This window comes from Sebastes fasciatus, chromosome 10 (genome assembly GCF_043250625.1).
Source record: "Sebastes fasciatus isolate fSebFas1 chromosome 10, fSebFas1.pri, whole genome shotgun sequence".
NCBI classification, from domain to species: domain Eukaryota; kingdom Metazoa; phylum Chordata; class Actinopteri; order Perciformes; family Sebastidae; genus Sebastes; species Sebastes fasciatus.
In genome coordinates this window covers 18,952,004-18,973,226 of record NC_133804.1, presented here as the reverse complement: position 1 = coordinate 18,973,226, position 21,223 = coordinate 18,952,004, and the positions used below count along the sequence as shown (strand labels likewise).

General features: G+C 41.7%; 1 protein-coding gene across 1 annotated transcript; it reads left to right on the top strand.

Annotated features, from left to right (window-relative positions):
- The first annotated feature begins 91 nt into the window (after positions 1-91).
- eef1g (eukaryotic translation elongation factor 1 gamma) lies at positions 92-9,945 on the top strand. Its single transcript, XM_074648739.1, has 10 exons — positions 92-228; positions 1,238-1,396; positions 1,609-1,672; positions 3,389-3,531; positions 3,705-3,848; positions 3,976-4,105; positions 4,752-4,956; positions 5,990-6,162; positions 7,339-7,463; positions 9,591-9,945. The coding sequence occupies exons 1-10, from the start codon at positions 217-219 to the stop codon at positions 9,747-9,749; spliced, it is 1,314 nt and encodes a 437-aa protein (XP_074504840.1). The 5' UTR covers positions 92-216; the 3' UTR covers positions 9,750-9,945.
- The last annotated feature ends 11,278 nt before the right edge of the window (positions 9,946-21,223 follow it).

Sequence of the window (21,223 nt, the reverse complement as noted above, 5' to 3'; positions counted from 1 at the left end):
TATCTCTGTATCCTTTTTTTCATGTTAATGTCACAGTATGTTAATATCTTATCAAGAGTATTTAAAGTGCAAAGAGACTGCTGCATCAGTGTGATGTGGCAAAGCAACACCTAACATGGGACGAAACGTGAACGCGGAAACCCTAAAGTGCGCGCACGTCGTGCGGACGTAAATACGTCACCGGAGCGCTCGCTCTTTCTTTCTCTCGTCCTGAAGATGGCGGCAGGGGTGAGTACGATGGATGGATGGCTAGTTTGGGGCTTTTCTGTTACAATCCGACTTAAATCAGGCCCATCTGCACTGCTACTGAGCACTTAAGCACGTAAACAAAGCTTTAGGACTATTAGGTAGTTGTTAAAGGGGATATTTACGAGTAATTTCATTCAGTGTTCATAGAAAACTGCTGTTAGCTTGTTGCTATCCTGACGTCGCATTCACGGTGAATGACGCCCCTCTGCTGACCCAGGATACTGCCACGTTACCCAGGCTATTGTCAAGATAACATACTGCTGTTTTCACCTAAAGCTGGTGCATATGTCCTGTTTTTTTAGACTTAGTCTAAAGCCAGCGTTACTTGATGTAAAGCTATACAAACGGTAGACTAGTTTACCGGCTATGGTAGCATCAGTTAGCCTTTAAAGCGAGCTAAAGAAACCCACGTGAATATAGCTCTCTGTGCTCGTAGCTGGTAAATGAGGTATATTTGGTCGTGGTAGCAGGCAGTTTAATCCAAATAAATTGCACCAAAGCTTCACCTGTTTATATATATATTTATTACATCTACTTTACCTGTTTTATTTGCTTTATAACTGTGTTTTACCTGTTATAAGCACTGACCAGAAGTGGCAGCTGTGAATCTCGTATTTAATACAATGACAATAAAGCTGTCTACCCTGCTCACATTCCTGCCCAGTCTATTTAAATGGTGGAGCATCTAGATTTGGTTGAGCATCATACCTTTGTGTCAGACCAAAGCTAGCTCACTTAAACTAGTTTTGTGTCTTTCTTTAATCTTTAACGTACCACAGCTCCTAGATATTTCATATTGTAATAGAGTAAGACCAGAATACATGATTTTGTTTTTGTACCATATCATAGTAGTGAGTTATTTCCATGAGAACATTTTTAAGTCAACTTATTTTTAACCTGCTATAAAAAGTGATGCATGTATGTTCAAATTGGTGTTGTTTTTTTTAAATATAATAATTGTTGTTTTGTCTCCTGTCCTTTTTTCCAGACTCTATACACGTACCCAGAGAACTGGCGGGCCTTCAAGGCCCAGATTGCAGCCCAGTACAGTGGGGCTCGCCTCAAAGTTGCCAGCAGCTCCCCTGCCTTCACCTTCGGGCAGACGAACCGTACTCCTGCCTTCCTCAACAACTTCCCTCTGGGCAAGGTTAGTGGACCTTTCTTCACAGTAGCCCTTGTGTCAATGTCGACAATGAATGTGGCGAATAAGTTGCTGCATTCAAATCTCTTAGCCTAAATCAAATTAAGCAGAAAGGTTTTAACCGGTTTGACTACGACACAGATGTCTCATCATGCACTTAACTGCTTGATTCTCTGGATAAAAACATGCTCAATTGTTCCTGAATTCTGCCATTGTAGGTACCCGCCTACCAGGGAGATGACGGTTTCTGTCTGTTTGAGAGTAATGCCATTGCTCACTACTGTAAGTCTTATTTATTATTCAAATGGTTAACTTAAATGTCTAGTGCACTATCAATTTGGTGTTCATCCAGTACATGGGTCCCTGCCTGGAAGGCAACTATTAGCTTTACCTGATGGACAGGTTAAATGTTTGTGTTGCAGCGTTGCATTGTTTGCTGCATTCCGTCAGACGTTTTAACTAGTCTGCTCTTGTTACTGCTTTTCCATGCATGCTTTTAAAGGCCATACATTAATACTGAAATACAGAGTTAAAGCTTCAGTAGGCAGATTTTTTTTGGGGCAAAAGTGCTATAATAACCTTTCAGCATATTGTAATTCAAGTGTTCTGTAAGAAAACTAGACTTCTGCACCTCATGGCTCTGTTTTCAGGCTTTTAAAAAATCTAGCCTGTGATGGGAGACTTTGGATCAGGTCATTTCAGAGAGAACGTTCCTATTGGTTGTGCTCCAGCTGGTGGGCGGTGCTTGGTATTTCCTTAACATAGCTGCCGGGTCACAAACTCATTTTACTAAGAACAAGTTAATAATGGTAAAAACAATTTTAATATATAAAACCAGAAGACAAGTATTATAAATATAAAATGTTAGAAGATGGAATTAATTAAATGTGTTGGGAGGTAATGGGCCTGAACACTTATCAGGAAACTCCCCGTCGATGGGCAAGGCAGTGTCCAGTCATGGCACCAAGTCTTAATCTGATGGGGAAAGAGAAACTAGAGACCATGTTCATCCCAGTCATCTCTTGTTCAGTGAGTTAAAGGCTGGTTCATGCTATGGGCACAAACCAAATTGAACCTCAAGATCTACAGTTGATCTGAGGGTAGTGAAACATGACTGTAAGATGGGTTAGGTTGTGTAAGTAGTCTGTAGTGCTTCAGTCTGACTTTCCACGTCCTATAATGTAGTTAAATTTAAGGTAGCAGACAGTAACTGTCCCTACCTTTTTTTTGTTTTTTAGGGCTGGGACAATACACCTATCTCCCGATTCGATACTATCACGATACTTGGGTGCTGATTCGATTCTGCACCTCCTCGTGGCTCTGTTTTCAGGCTTTTAAAAAAATCTAGCCTGTGATGGGAGACTTTGGATGACAGGTCATTTCAGAGAGACTGTTCCTATTGGTTGTGCTCCAGCTGGTGGGCGGTGCTTGATATTTCCTCAACAGATCTCAACATGGCTGCTGGGTCACAAACTTCCTCATTTTACAGCTAAACAGTACACTACAAGATGTTTCTGAAAAGATTTGAGGTGAGAAATAGGCATTACAGTAACTTAATTAATTAACGTAATTGATTCATATTTGATCAGCGCTGCCTAGTTAAACTGATCGGAGTTCGTGAGTAATTGACAGCTGGCTCTCATAGACGGCAGCTGGACAGCAGATTCCAGATCAGCTCTGACTGTTTGTTTTCCTCTGGTCTGCAATCTTGCAGATGTCAGTAGGAGCAGCGGGGGTCACAGAGGCACATGATTTTTTTCCGTGCACTACTGTCAGGATATAATGACCGTTAGGATAATCACTGGCAAATGTATTATGCATCAGTGTGGGGAAATGATTTACAGCCATCTCGTAATCAATGATGTCCATTAGCCCTACATGAAAACCCAACGTTCTATGCGCTCTGTGAACAGAAACAAATGATGACATTATTATGAATATAGTTTTTTTTATTTAAAAGAAAAAAAATCTAATTCTTCAACACTTTCCACCTTTCAGTGAGCAATGATGCCCTGCGTGGTGCCACTCCCCAGGCCGCAGCCCAGGTGCTGCAGTGGGTGAGCTTTGCTGACTCTGAGATCATCCCTCCAGCCAGCGCATGGGTCTTCCCCACTCTGGGAATCATGCAGTTCAACAAGCAGGTTTGCAGTTCAGCATTTTTCTGGTCCATCTAAAGACTTAAATGATTATTTGGTAGCTGCAGTGGTTGGCCAGAGTGTGACACCCTGTAGTTGAGACTTGGCACATGACCATGTAGTACAGTAAATATGTTGTGTAATCCTGCATAGTCATTCTTCTGTCTGGGTTTGTCCAGGCCACAGAGCAGGCCAAGGAGGATGTGAAGAGGGCCCTTACGGTGCTGAACCAACACCTGAACACCCGTACCTTTCTGGTGGGGGAGAGGATCAGCCTTGCTGACGTCACGGTGGCTTGCTCCATGATCTGGCTCTACAAACAGGTTGGACACACACCCAGCACATAACGGTTACAAAAAGCCACACACTGTTCATTCATTTTGATCTCTGTAATGATATTTGAGTCGAGATGCTCTCCAGAAGGCCTTAATGTCTCTTTGTCCCCTGTAGGTCCTCGAGCCTTCTTTCCGTCAGCCTTACTCCAACGTGACTCGCTGGTTCAGCACCTGTGTCAACCAGCCCCAGTTCAAGGCTATCCTTGGAGAGGTCAAGCTGTGTGAAAAGATGGCCCAGTTTGATTGTGAGTCATTAGAAATATGATCGGAAGGCGCGCACACACACGTTGAGCACGAGGCTGGCTGATGGAGCGTACTGTGTAATTCAAAGGATGAAGTTAGACATGCCTTTCGTCACAGAAGTTGTAATTTTTCAGCTGAAGTGATTAAAGCTAAAGTCTTTTCTGTTTACACGTTTGCAATAGATTCATGGTTGTGGTCAAGGATTGCACTAAAAAGTTAAAGTGTAACAATAATATTAATGAAATACTGAATTACTTTCAGGGACAGAAAATCTCCTTTTTAAACAAACATCAAATGTCTTGCAATATTTCACAATTCATCTCCAAAGACCTAGCCAGAACGGAAGCTCCCCTCTTTAGTGAAACCAGCTGGTCCCCTGTCTTGGGCAAGGCAGTGTCCATTCATGGCACCAAGTCTTAATCTGACAGGGGAAGAGAAACTAGAGACCATGTTCATCCCAGTCATCTCTTGTTCAGTGAGTAATAGGCTGGTTCATGCTATGGGCACAGTAAAAAAGAGACCGACCTTTAGGGTATTGAAATGTTATAAAAAGACAGAACTACTCAGGTGTTTTAGTTTTGAGTGCATAACCAAAGTCAGATAATTGGAACATTTAACTGAAAACATGTTTTTGTTCCGTTTCTCCAGCCAAGAAGTTTGCAGAGATGCAGCCCAAGAAAGAGACCCCTCCTAAGAAAGAGAAGGGAGGAAAGGAGGCAGCCAAGCCCCAGGAGAAGAAGGAAAAGAAAAAGGAAGAGAAGAAGCCAGCCCCTGAAGAGGAGATGGACGAGTGTGAGGCTGCTTTGGCCTGTGAGCCCAAAGCCAAGGATCCCTTTGCACACCTGGCAAAGAGGTAGAAATATATTTGTGCTTTCCTTGTCTAAATATTGGTATGCTTTTTTTTTTTTTTTTTTTTTTTTTTTTTTTTTTTATTATTAAAGCTAAGAATTTCTAGATCAGCAGTGGCCAACCGTGTCCCACAGAGAGCCAATAGTCAGCAGATTTCCATTCCAATTGATCACCTCAGCAGATAATTTCCCTGAATACTTAAAGGAGTGACCCATGGGTGGAGATGGTTGACTCTGTGCTGCATTTGGAACATTCAGTGGCATATTGAACATTGATTCGTTCACATTCAAAGTGCTTCACAAGACAAACAAATCAGTGACATAAGTATTAAAAACAGGGTATGCGAGGAGTGAAAACAATAAAATAGAATCCTAAATAGATACCAAATAGGAAAATTGTATTAAACACAAGTTGATAATGGTAAAAACAATTTTAAGATATAAAACCATAAGACAAGTATCATAAATATAAAATAATGTTAGAAAAAGGTGTAATTAATTAAATGTAATGGGCCTGAAAACTAATCCGGAAACTCCCCCGTCGATGGGCAAGGCGGTGTCTAGTCATGGCACCAAGTCTTAATCTGATGGGGGAAGAGAAACTAGAGACCATGTTCATCCCAGTCATCTCTTGTTCAGTGAGTTAAAGGCTGGTTCATGCTATGGGCACAAACTAGATTGAACCTCAAGATCTACAGTTGATCTGAGGGTAGTGAAACATGACTCTGTAAGATGGGATAGGTAAGTAGACTAGTGCTTCAGTCTGACTTTCCGCATCCTATAATGTAGTCCTTAAATTTAAGGTAGCAGGCAGCAACTGTCCCTACCTTTTTTTTTATTTTGTTTTTCAAATTACAAAAAAAAAAGTGACGTTGGTGAGCTAGGTTTATAAAGGCCCTGTTCACAAGTGGACAGCTTGAAGTACGTCTGTTCACACCTGGTATTAGAATGCGTCTTGAGTGACCACTTGTGCAGACGCCTACATGCACAGACATCAGATATATATAACCTGATCTCATTCTCCCTTTTCTTTTTTAGTGCGTTTGTCATGGACGAGTTCAAGAGAAAATATTCCAACGAGGACACCATGACGGTAGCCATTCCCCACTTCTGGGAGCACTTTGACCATGAGGGTTACTCAATCTGGTTCAGCCAGTACAAATATCCCGACGAGCTTTCCCTTACCTTCAAGAGCTGCAACCTTATCACAGGTGAGTCTCAGCAGCAGCCACTTAACCCAACACCTTCAATGCCTTTAGGGGTTGAATAGTATATTTAACTTATTTTCTTAATGTCCTACTTATTTGTTATCTGGAGCAATATGGTGATTCAGTGGTTGGAAAGAAAAGCTCCATCACCCCTATTTGTTCACATTGGCTCCCATTTGTCCGAAAACATTGCAAGTATGTTTTTATAATAGTGGTGTACATCATGTTTGTTTCGTTAACACAATGGGAATCAAGCCTTACTCAATTAAAGGTTGCATGTTTGTAAATCTTTATTTTAATGAATGGTTTAGGCTTGTATAATTATTAAACATCCTCTGGAGTAGGGCTGCAACTATTATTTTCATTCTCGATAAATCTGTAGATTATTTTCTCGATTAATTAGTTGTTTGGTCTACAAAATATCAAAAAATGGTATTTATAAAAAAAAAAAAAAAGACGATCAGTGTTTCCCAAAGCCCAAGATGATGTCTTTTGTCCACAACTCAAAGATATTCAGTTTACTGTCTTTGAGTAAAGAAACCAGAAAATATTCACATTTAATAGTTGACAACTGGTTGATTTATTTGTTGCAGCTCTAATCTACAGGCCTAGTGTGTGTAGATTCTTTAGTGACATAAACTGGTTCGTTGTGTGGTTTTGGCCAATATTTCTATGTAGCACAGCTTTTCTGTTTTTAAGATCATGCTCAGAATACATAACTAAAGATGAGTAACAAGTTTTGGTCTCTGCTCAAGCCTGTGCTTGTATTGGGAATTATTACATTTTAAAACTGTTGGTCAGAAACAGGCCTGTACACCAATCGGGGAAACTCCCCTCTTTGGGGAAAGCAGATGGTCCCCTGTCTTGGGCAAGGCGGTGTCCATTCATGGCACAAAGTCTTAATCTGACGGGGGAAGAGAAACTAGAGACCATGTTCATCCCAGTCATCTCTTGTTCAGTGAGTAATAGGCTGGTTCATGCTATGGGCACAGTAAAACACCTTAGGGTACTGAAATATAGACAGAACTACCCTACGGTTCTTAAAGTTTTGGCCTTTTGTATTTGGCCATATCAACAAACGTATGACTGCATTGGTCAATGTGTTAAGTACAGATGTTGAAATTTCTTGTTTTCTATTGATTGCTAAAATGTCTCAAACCCCATCCATGTTCTTCGCAGGTATGTTCCAGCGCCTGGACAAGCTCAGAAAGAACGCCTTCGCTAGTGTCATCTTGTTTGGCACCAACAACGACAGCAGCATCTCTGGCATCTGGATCTTTAGAGGCCACGACCTGGCCTTCACTGTAAGTATTGAAAAGGGTGAACACACTGTCCACAATGTCCTGAACTGATAACATCCCCACCGTCACGCATTTAGTGCTGGTTTTTCAACCAACCAATCAACTGATTTGGGCGGTCATTGATGTGTGTAGTCACTATTAGGGGGGTCACGATTCTCCAAATCCATGAAGCAATTTGATTTTTTTAAGGTCACATTTTGATTCAAACATGCCATTGTTAAACTACGGAGTCTTGATTCGTAATCCTCAACAGATCATTGGTTTTATGCCCTTACATTGGCATTTACACTTTCATAGTCTTCTTAAAAAGTGGCTTCATGGTATCCAGTGTGATATTTTATTGGAATGTGCCACATTAAGCCCATATGGTAAAATGTTATGTTATAACTAGGGCTGTCTAAGTTGACGTGATAACGCTTTAGTGCAAATTTGTTTTAACACCACAAATTCCTTTAACACAATCGATCTTCCGGGGATTGTACAGGGCTCAGTTTTACTGGCATTATATGAAACTATAAAACCCAACAAATCCATCAGTACCAACCATGTCATACTTGCTTTTCGTGAAGGAGGTTAAATAACTCTTTAAACTTGCGCTACATTTTGGCAAGGAAAAGTGGTCATGGCTATTTTCAAAGGGTTCCCTTGACCTCTGATCTCAAGATATGTGAATGAAAATGGGTTCTATGGGTACCCACGAGTCTCCCCTTTACAGACATGCCCACTTTATGATCATCACAGCTGTTGCCTGTTGGGCTGCAGTTTGCCATGTTATGATTTGAGCAAAATTATTTTCTATGCTAAATGCAGAACCTGTGAGGGTTTCTGGACAATATTTGTCATTGTTTTATGTTAATTGATTTCCAATAATAAATATATACATACATTTGCATAAAGCAGCATATTTGCCCTCTCCCATGTTGATAAGAGTATTAAATACTTGATAAATCTCCCTTTAAGGTACATTTTGAACAGATAAAAAATTGTATTAATCGCGTTTCAATATTTTACTCGACAGCCCGAGTAATAATTAACTTATTTCACCAGTCAATTGGGGAACAAGCTGTTAAACAACAAAAAGATGATCCACTAGATGGCAGGAGTGTACTTTACAACAACAGCTAGAGTTTCTCAGAGTTTGAGGTACACCTGAATACACCATGATATCCCCGTCAGCGCCTACACTACGGCGAGCTTAAACAACGCTTTACCGTACAAAGCGATGTAGACGGTGTGGCTGACATCACCAAACCATTTGCTAAGCACAAATGTATTTGGTTGCTGCAGTTTCTAACTGTTCTGCAGCTTCCAAACTAGTTTTTCTGTCAACGACATGTTGTTTACATAAGTCACGGAGTTATTTTCCGTCATCTCCGACTCTGGCAGCGGCCATTGTGACTCATAGTGCCGCTAAACGCTAACGGTAAGATATGCTGTCGTCTTTGAAGTTTTTTTTTCTTTGGATGCACGCAAATAGGCGGGAGCAGAGAGAAAAATAATATTGAGAGAATCGACAATCCTGTTTTTGACTTCTAAGGTCAAAATTGAAAGCTCATTTTGATTGTTTTTTTGTATTTGGAATCAATCGTGACACCCCTACTCACTATAAAATACTTTGACTGCAGCTTAACATTAAACGGATGTTTTCCTGACAAAATGTGGGAGTTATTGGACGGCCCCCTGTCTTGGGCAAGGCGGTGTCCACTCATGGCACCAAGTCTTAATCTGACGGGGGAAGAGAAACTAGAGACCATGTTCATCCCAGTCATCTCTGTTCAGTGAGTAATAGGCTGGTTCATGCTATGGGCACAAACGGTATCCAAGATCTAAAGTTGACTTTAAATATTAGATGTTGATGGGCGTCCTCACTGCTTTATTCTAAGTGAAGTGATTAGACGGCAGTGCAGAATTGAACAGATTGCATGCAATTTGAATGAGTCTTATCTGTAAATGTTTTGACTTGACATTCTTCAGATTGTTAAAGCACACACCGCAGCTTTCGGTCTGCATTTCAATGCACACCATGTGATGGTCCAAGTGTTCTCTACTGGATAATCTTATCTGATCAGTTTATCTGACCCAAAAGTAATTCACTCGCATTCAAATAACATGTTTTTATTCCCCTCCTAGCTGTCTACAGACTGGCAGATCGACTACGAATCATACGACTGGCGTAAGCTGGACTCAAACAGCGAGGAGTGCAAGACCATGGTAAAGGAGTACTTCAATTGGGAGGGTGACTTTAAGCACGTTGGTAAAGCCTTCAACCAGGGCAAGATCTTCAAGTGAGAGGACACTGGGCCGGTCTGGACGAAAGCAAACTGCGCTTCTGCTTTCCAGCACTTAAAACCTATTGACTTTCAGCCACCACGTGCTTACTTTACTGCAAGAATGACTGTGTAAGACGAGAGTGAATGGTCTCAGTGGCCCCAAACTGGTTTTTCTGTTGTTTGACCTGCGAAATAAAGCATTTTCCACAATGCCATCTATGGGATTTTGATGTCTGTGGTGTGACTTCAGTCTGTCTGGTTTAAAGTTTTGTTTGAATGCCAACCCATCTACAAATTAATTTCCTTCATCTTTTCCCAGTCAGAGTGCCAACCAGCAAAGCGAGAAATGAAATATTAATGAGAAAACATTTAATTTGATGCACAACTATCAACAAACAGACTTGGAAAGCAACAACAGTTTAAATCATGTTTTTTTTTTGGGGGGGGGGGGTTTCCAGTCAAAAGTAAATTTAAACTTTATTAGAATTGTCCTTTACATACAGGTGCATACATGAAATTTGACCTCTGCATTTAACCCATCCTAAGCATTAAAAGCACCCGGGAAACTAGTTGAAGTGAAAACCAGAAGTACTACAGTTATGTTTATTCAACACTCGTGATATCCCTGTCGTATTGTACAACAATCCACACTTCTTACCACACCCAATGCTGGGTGTGGTTGGCAACGTGTCAAGAGTCGGTGAAACGAAACTTTTCAGCTTGGTGAAAAGACAACACTTGTGATGCACTATAAAAGAGAACTAGGCACGTTTGTTCTACTTGTACTGCTGATATTGTGAATGGGTGAATACATCTAGCATGCATTCTGACTGGGAAACTTTATAATTTAGATCACTTGAATTAGGAGCAGCTGTTTTATCACAGTTACTTCTACACTGGAACCTAAAGGTTCAGCTGCAGTGCTCTCTGATTCCAGCAGGGGGCAGCAAAGACTAGTCATTGGAAAGCTGTTGATCTCGTTGAATGGGGAGCATCCCACAGAGAGAGAAAATGACGGGGCTGAGCTCTGTGGTTTGCTCACTCTGAGACAAGAATGTCTGCTTTAAACTATGGGTTGTTTTGATGTTTCTGGTGCTTCCCCAAAGAGAGGAAGCCTCAAACAAATCTTTATAAAGAGCATCCACTTGGATGCCCTTTAAAATGTCTTCTCCAAGGTCACTAACACAAAATGTGCACTTTTTCCTCTAAGTTTCACTGAGTGAGATGTACAAGATTTAGCTTTGTGGTACCTTTAAGTTAAATCCACTTATAGGTTCATTTTATGAATGCAGGTACATTGATGAAATGAGAAAAGCCTGCACACCGGCTACAACATTACTTAAGTAGACTGTTGCAGCCATTCTGATCTTTAAGTTAATCCATCTACAATTTAATTTCAAATATCCTATATGAACATACAGCACATATACATACGTACATATACAGCATATTGTGAATGCATAGTTTAAGGATGACTTTATTTACTTCATAGTTCTATAAATCTGTTTTACAGTTTGACCACACCCTGCTAAAATGCAGAAATGACGTTTTTCGGGGGTGCCTACTTCTGCAAGTTGGTGTCGTTAGTCAAATCATTTGTTTTAATCGGACACCCAACTGTTTCGAAATTTGTGTTGCATTTGTTGTTGGGTTCTCCCACACCTGCAGCCTGGCTTATCCTTTCACTTCAGCTATAGCTGATTTCTTTGTTTGGTGCGTCATTGTGTGTAGTCTATAGCTGCAGGACAAATAGTTCACCTGGAACAGCCCATATATAATGCATTCAGTTTATTTATATTCATAAGTCACATCTACTAGTCTTGGGTGAATCTGTTTTTCTCTCTGACACACACACGAGAGATGCACAAGAAAGAAATTGCATCCAGGAGTGAGTCAGATGTGTCATTTTTTCCAGCCTACTAAGCGTGATTCAGGTTCATTTTGGTGCAACCATCTTCCACCATAGTGTTGTTGAATCAGGGAGGCCATTTTAGTTTGTTCTGTGGTCTCATGGAAATCAGAAAATGGAAATGTTCCCACAACAGCAAAGCGCCCAAGTCCTTGAACACATGACTCACCCATCCTGTGGATCGTGGTGGAAGAGGGCTGTAACTTGAGCAAATAACTTGAGCTTCATCCACAGCAGTTACAACACCGCTGAGGGCTAACCCTTTGATTGCTGAAGGAGTGGCGTAACAAAAGCCTTTTTCATCAGGCAATCAAATATGAAATTAGCGTGAGGAAATCAAGAGCAGTTTTAAACTCATGAGGCCAGTTTCCTACGCAGTGTGCTGCAATATTGAGTCCATATGATATCCTGGTTTCTTAAATTTTTGTTTAGTTACTTCAGAGTTAAAAAGCTAAACTAAAGCCAGCCACGAGAACAATACGCACTTTTATGCCAACAGCAACATTTTCTCTTTCAGCCCTGCCAACCTTCCTCCTCCCCTGGTCTTTATTTCTCTCTTGGCCACACACACACACACACACACTCACTACTTCTTTTTCCCTTCCTCTCTCCTCGCTCTCTGGACATTTTTTCTATATCTATGCACGGACATAGAAAGTGTTGGCGGTGGTGGTGGGGTTCTTAAAAGCAGTTGTGAGGAGTTATGGAGAGGGAGGAACACAGAGAGAGACTGTATTGTTTCACCACATAAGGTCTCTGTGTGACTGTCAGCCCCCTGTAGGAGCTTTACGCATGGTATGCATGTGCTGAGCATCTGGTGGTGGAAGACACACATCTGGAAAAGAGTGAGGCGGCCGGTGGGGGGGGGGGGGGGGGGGGGGGGCTTGAAACAGCGTGGTGAAGAGCTAACACGGGGGGAGAGTCTGAGGCTTAAATCCAACAATGTTTTCTCTAAAGAAAGCTCAATACATTGCAGATGCTATTGCTAAAGAAGTTCTTCTGTGGGTTGAAGCGTTTTTGTGACTCTAGAAAAAGTTATAATTAGACAGTAGAAAGAGCAGTTCTTAAAGTTGTGAGCCGCAAAGTCCTTAAATAGATATTTCTTCCCCCTTTAGAGATGTTTGCTCGCCCCTGCTACAGCGTCTGGGCTTTATGGCCGATACGAGAGTGTGTTGGTATTGTCAGACGGTCGTAAGGGCGTCTCTAGGCGGACAGGAACAACACGCAGCCGCCACACATACAGAGTCCCACCCTCAGAGTTTTATGGAGTTTTCCTCGGGCTTGCAACCCCGGTAACACACACACACACACACACACTACACTTAAGCAAAAGCAATGGGGGCAGGAAAATGGATCCTTAGTCAGCACTTCACCTTAAGCGTCCTCTCTTTGCATTTGAGCTACAGCCAGGGCTGGGACATGTAATGTTAATGCTAGACAGGAATTCTAGCAAAAGGCAAGTAAGGACACTGACTTGTAGTGCCTGTAAATCAGGGGAATTATGGACAGCACGCAAACTTTAAATGACGGTCGAAATGCGTATCTGCGTATACACACCGTTGTTTCTATTAGGCGAGAAAAGTGACCTTCGGATGTTAACCTCGGTTCCTGAGTGAGGGGCGTATCTTCCCATTGGTTCACTTAAAGGGGTGTGAGCTGTCTTTGTGGCACTAAAACGCAGCCTGGTAATTTAATACTGGAATGGAATGAAGGAGGTCAAAGGTGACTTTGCTGCAGGGAAATAGCTGAAGAAGGCAGGGAGATGATACGAGATGATACGAGATGATACGAGATGATACGGCGACCACGGAGGCTTTGCTCCGTAACAATGCCTGCTAGTAACATCCTTAAGTTGAAGTGTGACATCGTTGTTTAGAAAAGGGGAATATTTATTAGTTATTTTTCTTGGTGAGTTTGCGTTACCCTGCAGCAGAGGTTGCCAGTGTGAGAGTGGAGAGGAAAGTGCGTGACATGAGGGAAGAGAGAGAGAGAGGTATGGCGGAGGGAAAACAGACAGCCCCTGCGTTTTTGGACATGAAACCCCAGAGTTGCCTCTGGCTCATATTACCAGAATCTGGAGGTGGGGCATTGGGAGTGATGTTGTCGAACTGAAGGAAAACTTTAATACGCAGTAACATAACTACCAAGTGTAGCAATATTGATCACTGTCATGGAAAAAAATAATAATACCTACTAATGGATACCCTTTCATCATCCTTCCAGTTGATGCACCACCTTCCATTGATATCCAGCGTTGCGTATTAAAAACACTACATTTAATAGTTAGTTATGAAAGCCTCTCAATCACTCTGTGGTTTTGGTTTGTGTACTAAACCTTTAATTTTCACATGGGACCCAGGCTATCCATTACCTTCCCATAAAACACAACTATAGGTAGTTTGCAGGTATAAGAACTGAAATCAGAACAGTTTAGAGTAACTTACATTGATTCAAAAAACATTTAATAGACTTCTTCTTGCGACGTTCGGTTAAGAAAGAGGCAGTTTCGCCCTGGGTGAGCTTTCTCAACAAACAGGTACCCCAACCCTGAACGCATAGATTGCCGTTTCATGTATTGACTTGTTGGAAGTTTACATCTCACTCGAAGGAAGAGCTGTAGTGTTGGAACATTTACAGTTACGGCAGGAATGTGCAGCCGAGGAAGGTATCTGCTTCTGTTGAGGCACAACAGATGGTTTGGTTGAGCCAAAGGGAGGAGAAACTCTTGCAAAACCTCCTTATCGTTCCCTTGGATAAATGATTCAAAACACACAACAGTGAGTGATTGTCAGACGCTGTACAGAAATTGATCCCGCCGTGGGCTAATCACACCCAAACACAGAGAGCGTCTCCTGACTGTCCGGGGGCTGATATGTTGAAACAATTGCGCATTAGTAAGACACCCAAAGCTTTGAGTAACTTAATTACTCTGACTGCACAATATGACGGAGTTGTCAAGACTGAACATGTGGTCTGTTTAGATGAGTCTAGTGTGCAGACATGAAAAGACTGTTCAGTCTGCTTGAAAGAACAGGAAGATCAGGGAGGGTCATCAAAATCTAAGAATCAATTACAAACAAAGTAGAGTAAAGTTCCTCACTGCGTTACAGACTGCTTTGTGGCATGTGATATTTATCCATACACACACAGGGCATCGCTATGGAAACACCCCTGCAAGTACCTGCCCCCTTTGCTTATTATGTTGCTATAACAGCCATCCCAGAATAGTCTTTTTTCTCTCTCCGTCCCTCCCTCGTGTTCGTGACTCACAACTTGCAGTGGAAACCACAATTCAATCTGTCTCTCATTCCCCTTTTTCCCTTTACATTCTTCTCTGTACCAAAGGAACAGCTCGCCTTTCTGAATCATCACTGTGTGTGTGCGTATGTGTGTGTGTGTGTGTGTGTGTGTGTGTGTGTGTGAGGGAGCACGCGCTGTGGGGAATTCCGGAATGATTACCAATGATGAGTTACCATGGTGATGGCAAATATCAGGCGGAGTGACCTGCGTGTTGCGAGATAGTGTACAGGATATCTTGAGTAGTGCACACTATCATTAGCTGACTGTGATTTCTTTGTAGTTGTAATCTCTCCATGGATACACTCTGCTGTCTGTTGTTGCTTAAGGTCCACTTTGTTTTGAGAAGTCCCAGATTTGTGGTGTGCTTGCTCACAGGGCTCCGGGCGGAGGATAGCACAAAATCACACGTAATACGTTGCATACGCTGCAACGAATGATGCATGTGGCAATTAAGTTAAAGTTTTTTTTGCTTTAGTTCTATGGTTCCTAACTAATTTGCCAAGAAGATGAAGAAAATCCAATTATATGTGCTAATTGAATTAGGTTAAATTAAATTGCATTTTAAAAAACAGGATGAGGCCGCTCCTTAACTTTCACAGCAAATTTACACGTTAGGAATTTTCCAATTATAGTCAAAGCTTGAACCTGCAGTAGACAGAATAAGAAAAGACTGTCACTATAACCTGACAGTAGTGCATGAGACAGGTAATCTGAAAAAAAAAGCATGTGTCTCTGTGTCCTCCGGTGTCCTCAGATGTCCTCTGGTGCTCCTAATGTCACATGAACGTTTTTTTTTAGAGTGAAACATAGTCATAGTTAGGCTACAGTTCCTCTTACAGCCTACTGTTATTTCAATTGTTTTAAGAATAAGCCATGAAGGATTATGTTTCAGTTTTGAATCCAGAGAAGTGAGGGGGCTTGTGGCAGAGTATGTTGACGAACATTTGCAGCCTCTGTCCACAGTAGAATCACCAGCCTTTAGAAAGCTCTACCTAACGGTTTCAACCATTTCTCCATTACTTTAACTAACTATTTAGACCATTGATCCATCACTTTAGCTAACCGTTTCAACCATTTACAGACTAAAGCTGCAGTGGGTACAATTGGTGCAAATGTAATTAAAAAAAGTTATAAAACGGTCACTATATCCTGACAGTAGTGCATGAGACATGTAATCTGAAAAAAAATCATGTGCCTCTGTGTCCTCCGGTGCTCCTAATGACATCTGCAAGATTTCACAGACCGGAGGAAAACAACCAATCAGAGCTGAGCTGAAGCCTGCCGTCTATGAGCAGCTGTCAATCACTCGCGAACGCCGATCAAACAGTCAAACTAGGCAGCACTGATCAAATATGAATCAATATTCTGTTACTGTAATGCCTATTTCTCACCTCAAATGTTTTCAGAAACATCTTGTAGTGTACTCTTTAGCTGTAAAATGAAAAAGTTTGTGATCCGGCAGCCATGTTGAGATCAGTTGAGGAAAAACCAAGCACCGACCACCCGCCGGAGCACACTTTCTCATGACTATTGAGAATGTTTGACATTGAGTATGACTATCTTGGTCATGGGTTTCATACACTTTCTGCAATAAAACATCTAAAAGCAAAAATCCTATCAGATGGGGGACCCTGGGACAAAATCTTAGGGGTCCTTGACGTGAAAAGGTTTAGGAACCACTGCCTTAGACTATACAGCTTACTGAACACATACTGTTAAGAAGTTGACATGTATTTCCCAACAGCAATTGTATGTATTTTCTTTTCTTTTTCTTTAAAGGTGCTAAAAGCGAGATTGGGGGCATTTCTATGGCCTCTGCACGGCTCTCAACATGGCGACGGCTGAGTCGGGACGACGTTGAAAGCTGTAACCGCCATATGAGAGCAGTGCAGAGTGGCGGCCGTGAGCTAGCCAGTGGGGCAAGCTCACATGCTCGAACATGCACTAAAAGCATGCACGGCCGGCTCACTGATGTCAACAAAGCGAGGAGAAAACTCAGATTACAACACACACAGAAGGTGAGCGACTTCATTCTCTGCTCAGGTAGACATTACTCCTCTATGTCTTTACATAGACAATAGTTGTTTGCTGCCATATTAATGCTCTGGATATTTTATAGGGCACCTTTAACCTTATATCATCTATGAGCATGAGATTATATGGTATTCATAACATTGCATTACATTAAACTTCTGAATATAATAGCAGGTAAATTTGAGGGGATTCAACAACAACCTGTGGGTTCAATTATTACCAGCTGCGACAGTGACGTTGGCATTGTTTTCATCTTGTGTATCTGTGTGTGTGGCAAAATGTGGTTATGGACACCACCTGTAGCGGAAACTCTACTGTTTTCAGTACTTTGCCAGGTGTTTATATTTCAGTCTTTCTTGTGACTGTGATAGTGTCGCAACTGTGCAAGATGCATTCACAAAACTTTACAGATGTGTAGTTGAAATCAAAATGAAGGTCAAAGATAGGCGTGGTCCGAGCAAGGGGGACGTTCTCATTCCCAGAGCGTCAAATACCGAGGCTTTGTCACGGCCTCGCAAGCGATACTGCCGCACAAAGCACCCTTTAGCGTCGGTATGAGACGCACTGCGCTTTCCATTCCATTCGGTTTGATCCCTTCCAGTCCACATGTTGAAGTATCCTTGAGCAAGATACTGAACCCCAAATTGCTCCTGAAGGCTGTGCCATTGGTGTGTGAATGAGTATTTAGATCAGATCCTGATGGGCAGGTTGGCACCTTGCATGGCAGGCTCTGAATATGACATTTAGTTTAAAGTGCTTTGAGTGGCCGGTAGACTAGAAAGGTGCTGTATAAATGCGAGTCCATTTACCATTTAAACCCATCCACGGCAACAGTAAACGCTCAGAGAAAGTGCGCCAGGAGTGACTGTGGTAACGTAGTTTAAAGAGCAAAAAGACACTCACAGGGCAGGCGGGGGGGGGGAGGTGTATGGGCCCGCTGTCATGTGTCCCGTGCGATAATTTTCCCGTTACATCAGCTGGTAAATCAGTGGTAAAGTGACACCAAGGGGCGTGGCAAAGCGGCAGTATGTGAGGAGTTGGGATGAGAACGTGTTGCACTTACGCCTTGGGCCCAATTCGGTGTCACAAAACTTTAAAAAATGTGTTGTTGAGATCAAAATGAAGGCTGAGTTCGAAGATGGGTGTGGTCCGAGCAAGGAAGCCAGAGGTAGGGGGTAGGAAGTGAGCAAGGGCCCCCCCACTTTACAGCCCTGGACCGGTTTGGCGTCGTGGCTGGTGTGAACCCATTGTAAGATGGACTCTAGTTTGATTTAATCAATATTTTTATATCAGCAATGCAGACAAGAAATAATACCGTAGTGTCAGACATTCAACTGATGTGTGTAACCCAGTGTGTTTATATCAATCATTCTCATACAAGAAAGAAAAGATAACACTAACACAGGAATTGTTTGTCTTGTTGCAGGACTCTCAGCTGAGGGAGCAGATGATCACACATAACTTGCACTCGTCCCCATCTTTACACAGGAAGAACTGGTATGTTCTTTTATATGTTTCCCTGTACATATGAAAAAGAGATCCTAATCTCAATGAGTTTACCCGTTAAATAAAGAACACGGAGTCAAGGGCTATTGAAAGAAACAGTTACAAGCTCAAGAGTAAACAGTAGGATGATATGCTAAGTCACTATTTATGCTGTTTAATATTTTTTAAAGCGTATTCATTCATTTATGAAGAACACAAGAATCTGTAGTAAATTTGCTTTGGCATTCTTCGACGCTGACAATGCCTCTTTGACAGCGTTTATCTGTCTGTTTCTTCAGTGGTCACAATATTGACAACGTTGCATTGTGTAAAAAAAACTGATGAAATTGGGAGACAAAGAACTCTTCTATATACACACAATCTGGTTTGTGTAGCGAGTGCCTTCTTTTAACAATGATCTCGACAACGACTTTTATGTTTAATGACATTTTCAAGCAACCACAAATGCAGCAAACAAGATCAGATTCAGTGAAAGCTCTCTGAATAGGTTTGCTGTTTTATGTAAATCAGTATTTTGTTTGCGATGACTGCCGATGGAAGTTATACTCCATCTTTATATTGCTTTCATTTCACAACAGAGGTGATAAATGAATCCCAGACGCTAGCATTTTGAAAATGTGACGCATGCAATTACAGAGTTATTGATGGTTACGCCTTTCAAAAATACATGTTGTAGTCACCTAGACATAGAAAAAAATAATAAAAAAGAACATAAAAAGAGCAGCGAACATTGAGTTACATTCTCAAATGTGTTTTGGAATAAAACGCTTCTATTGTATCTCGTGTTCTCACAAATTATCTGGATGACTCATACAAAACAGGCTGTGAGCCAAGTACACTGTGTGCATTGTCTGAATTTAGGAAAGAATTTCAGTTGATAATTGGGACGCTTTGCAAGTATAATACAAGGGTTTTCTCTCTTTTGACCGCATCTTAACCTTTGTCAGCTATTTTCAAAACTATTGTAAATTCCTTTGGGTGATAAACTCTTATTGAAATGTGTTCAGATAGTCCCTTGTGCCGGATTGAACTTGCGTTACGCAATCAAATGTGCAACTCCCATCCATCTGGCTCTTAATGGGCAGTTGCTAAAGTAACTGTGATATTTAAATAGTCATTATCCAGGTGTGGTGTCATTTTGGTTTAATGGTATCACAAGTTACAGTTTTGCTCAGGCCAGTGCCATGTGACTTCCCTTATCCTGTGGTAGATATTAATCATACACGCACAGTCACACGTACACAAACAAGCATACGCGGGCACACACACACATTCAACCGTCCATCCCCATCTAATCCTCTCATTTTCCTCTCCTCTACAGTCTGAGCTGCCCTGTTTTCATTGTAGTCATGGGCCGTGAGTCATCGAGCGTCTGAGCCAAGCTATTTGCGCTGGTTCACACTGGGTGACACACCTAGGCCCAGGAAACACACCCATTCCCACATATCCTTGTATTCAACTAAAATGACCTGCCACAAAGTGCATGGTGACAGTGAGTTTGTAAAAAACATGCACTGAATGCTCAAAATATTTAGGACATCTCCCTTTTTAGTTGTTTAGTCTCATCCCTATTGCACGATCCACATTTTAGTTGACTCAAAGCTCATTCTCCAACTCTTATCGTTATCTGCTTATCTTGATCTTCGACTCCTGCTGTGGATTGATTTAGATTTCATACAGGCAACTCGATGAGAAATCATTGTGTTTATCTGGAGCCGCCTCATCAGTGTAAGAATGAGCTTTTAAGTAACAGTGAAATTGCACGGTCATTCTGAGTAGTAAAGAATACTCGGCAGTGCCAGTGTTTACTGTGGGGTTGTTATGTGACCTTGAAGACTCAAAACCTACAGAAACGGTGTTTAGCAGCACACAGTTCTGACAGGCCTCCCGCTGTTTACATGTGCACACATGATAGGAGTCGCCTGTCTGGAAGCACCATTTGCTCTTAAGCTGAAACTGTTCTTCAAAGGCAACAACAGCCACACCTCAGTGGCAAAAAAGTCAAACATGTGTGAAGCTGAACAAACAGGTGCAGTAGCAGGACACTTTGTGTGTATATGATAATGATCCTTTTCACCGATTAAGCAATACGGTTGAAAAGCACCAGAGGGTTTCTTTAAAAAAGTGGACGCTATAAATGATCTCTGCAGTCAATAAAATGATGTAATGCATGTTGTTCACCTACTCATTAGCAGAACCTCCTGAGCCCTAGAGTAATGAAGATTTGGCTCTCTTTTAGCATTGTTTTTTTTAAAAGCACTGTTGCAATCCAAAGAGTAAAGCAACACCACACTTCATACAGAGTTCTTTAGGATCTCATCTTATCTTGCACGTAGTTGGGATTACTTCTTCCCTTTTATCTCTGCATGCACACAATTACAGACCAATACACACATGCACGCACACAAACAGCGGGGCTTCTTCTCTCTATGGTAGAACTGCACCCTGCCTTCTAGCAAAAACAAAATCAGAGCGTCTTGGCTCATGGTGGTGTAATGTGGTAATATTAAAGTACGTGTCTGCGCACATTTGTGTGTGTGTGTGTGTGTATGTGCCACTCCCTGTTCGATCCTTACAAAGCCACGCAGTAACTTCCTCTGTGTTTACTCAGCTCCTTGCATGTTTGCTAATTCACCTCACTGATGACATGCAGAATGAGGTGAAGGGTGTTTCAAGGACACTAATGTCGTGAGAGAGATGAACAAGCACACACATATCCTAAATCAGTGATTCACTGTTTCCGG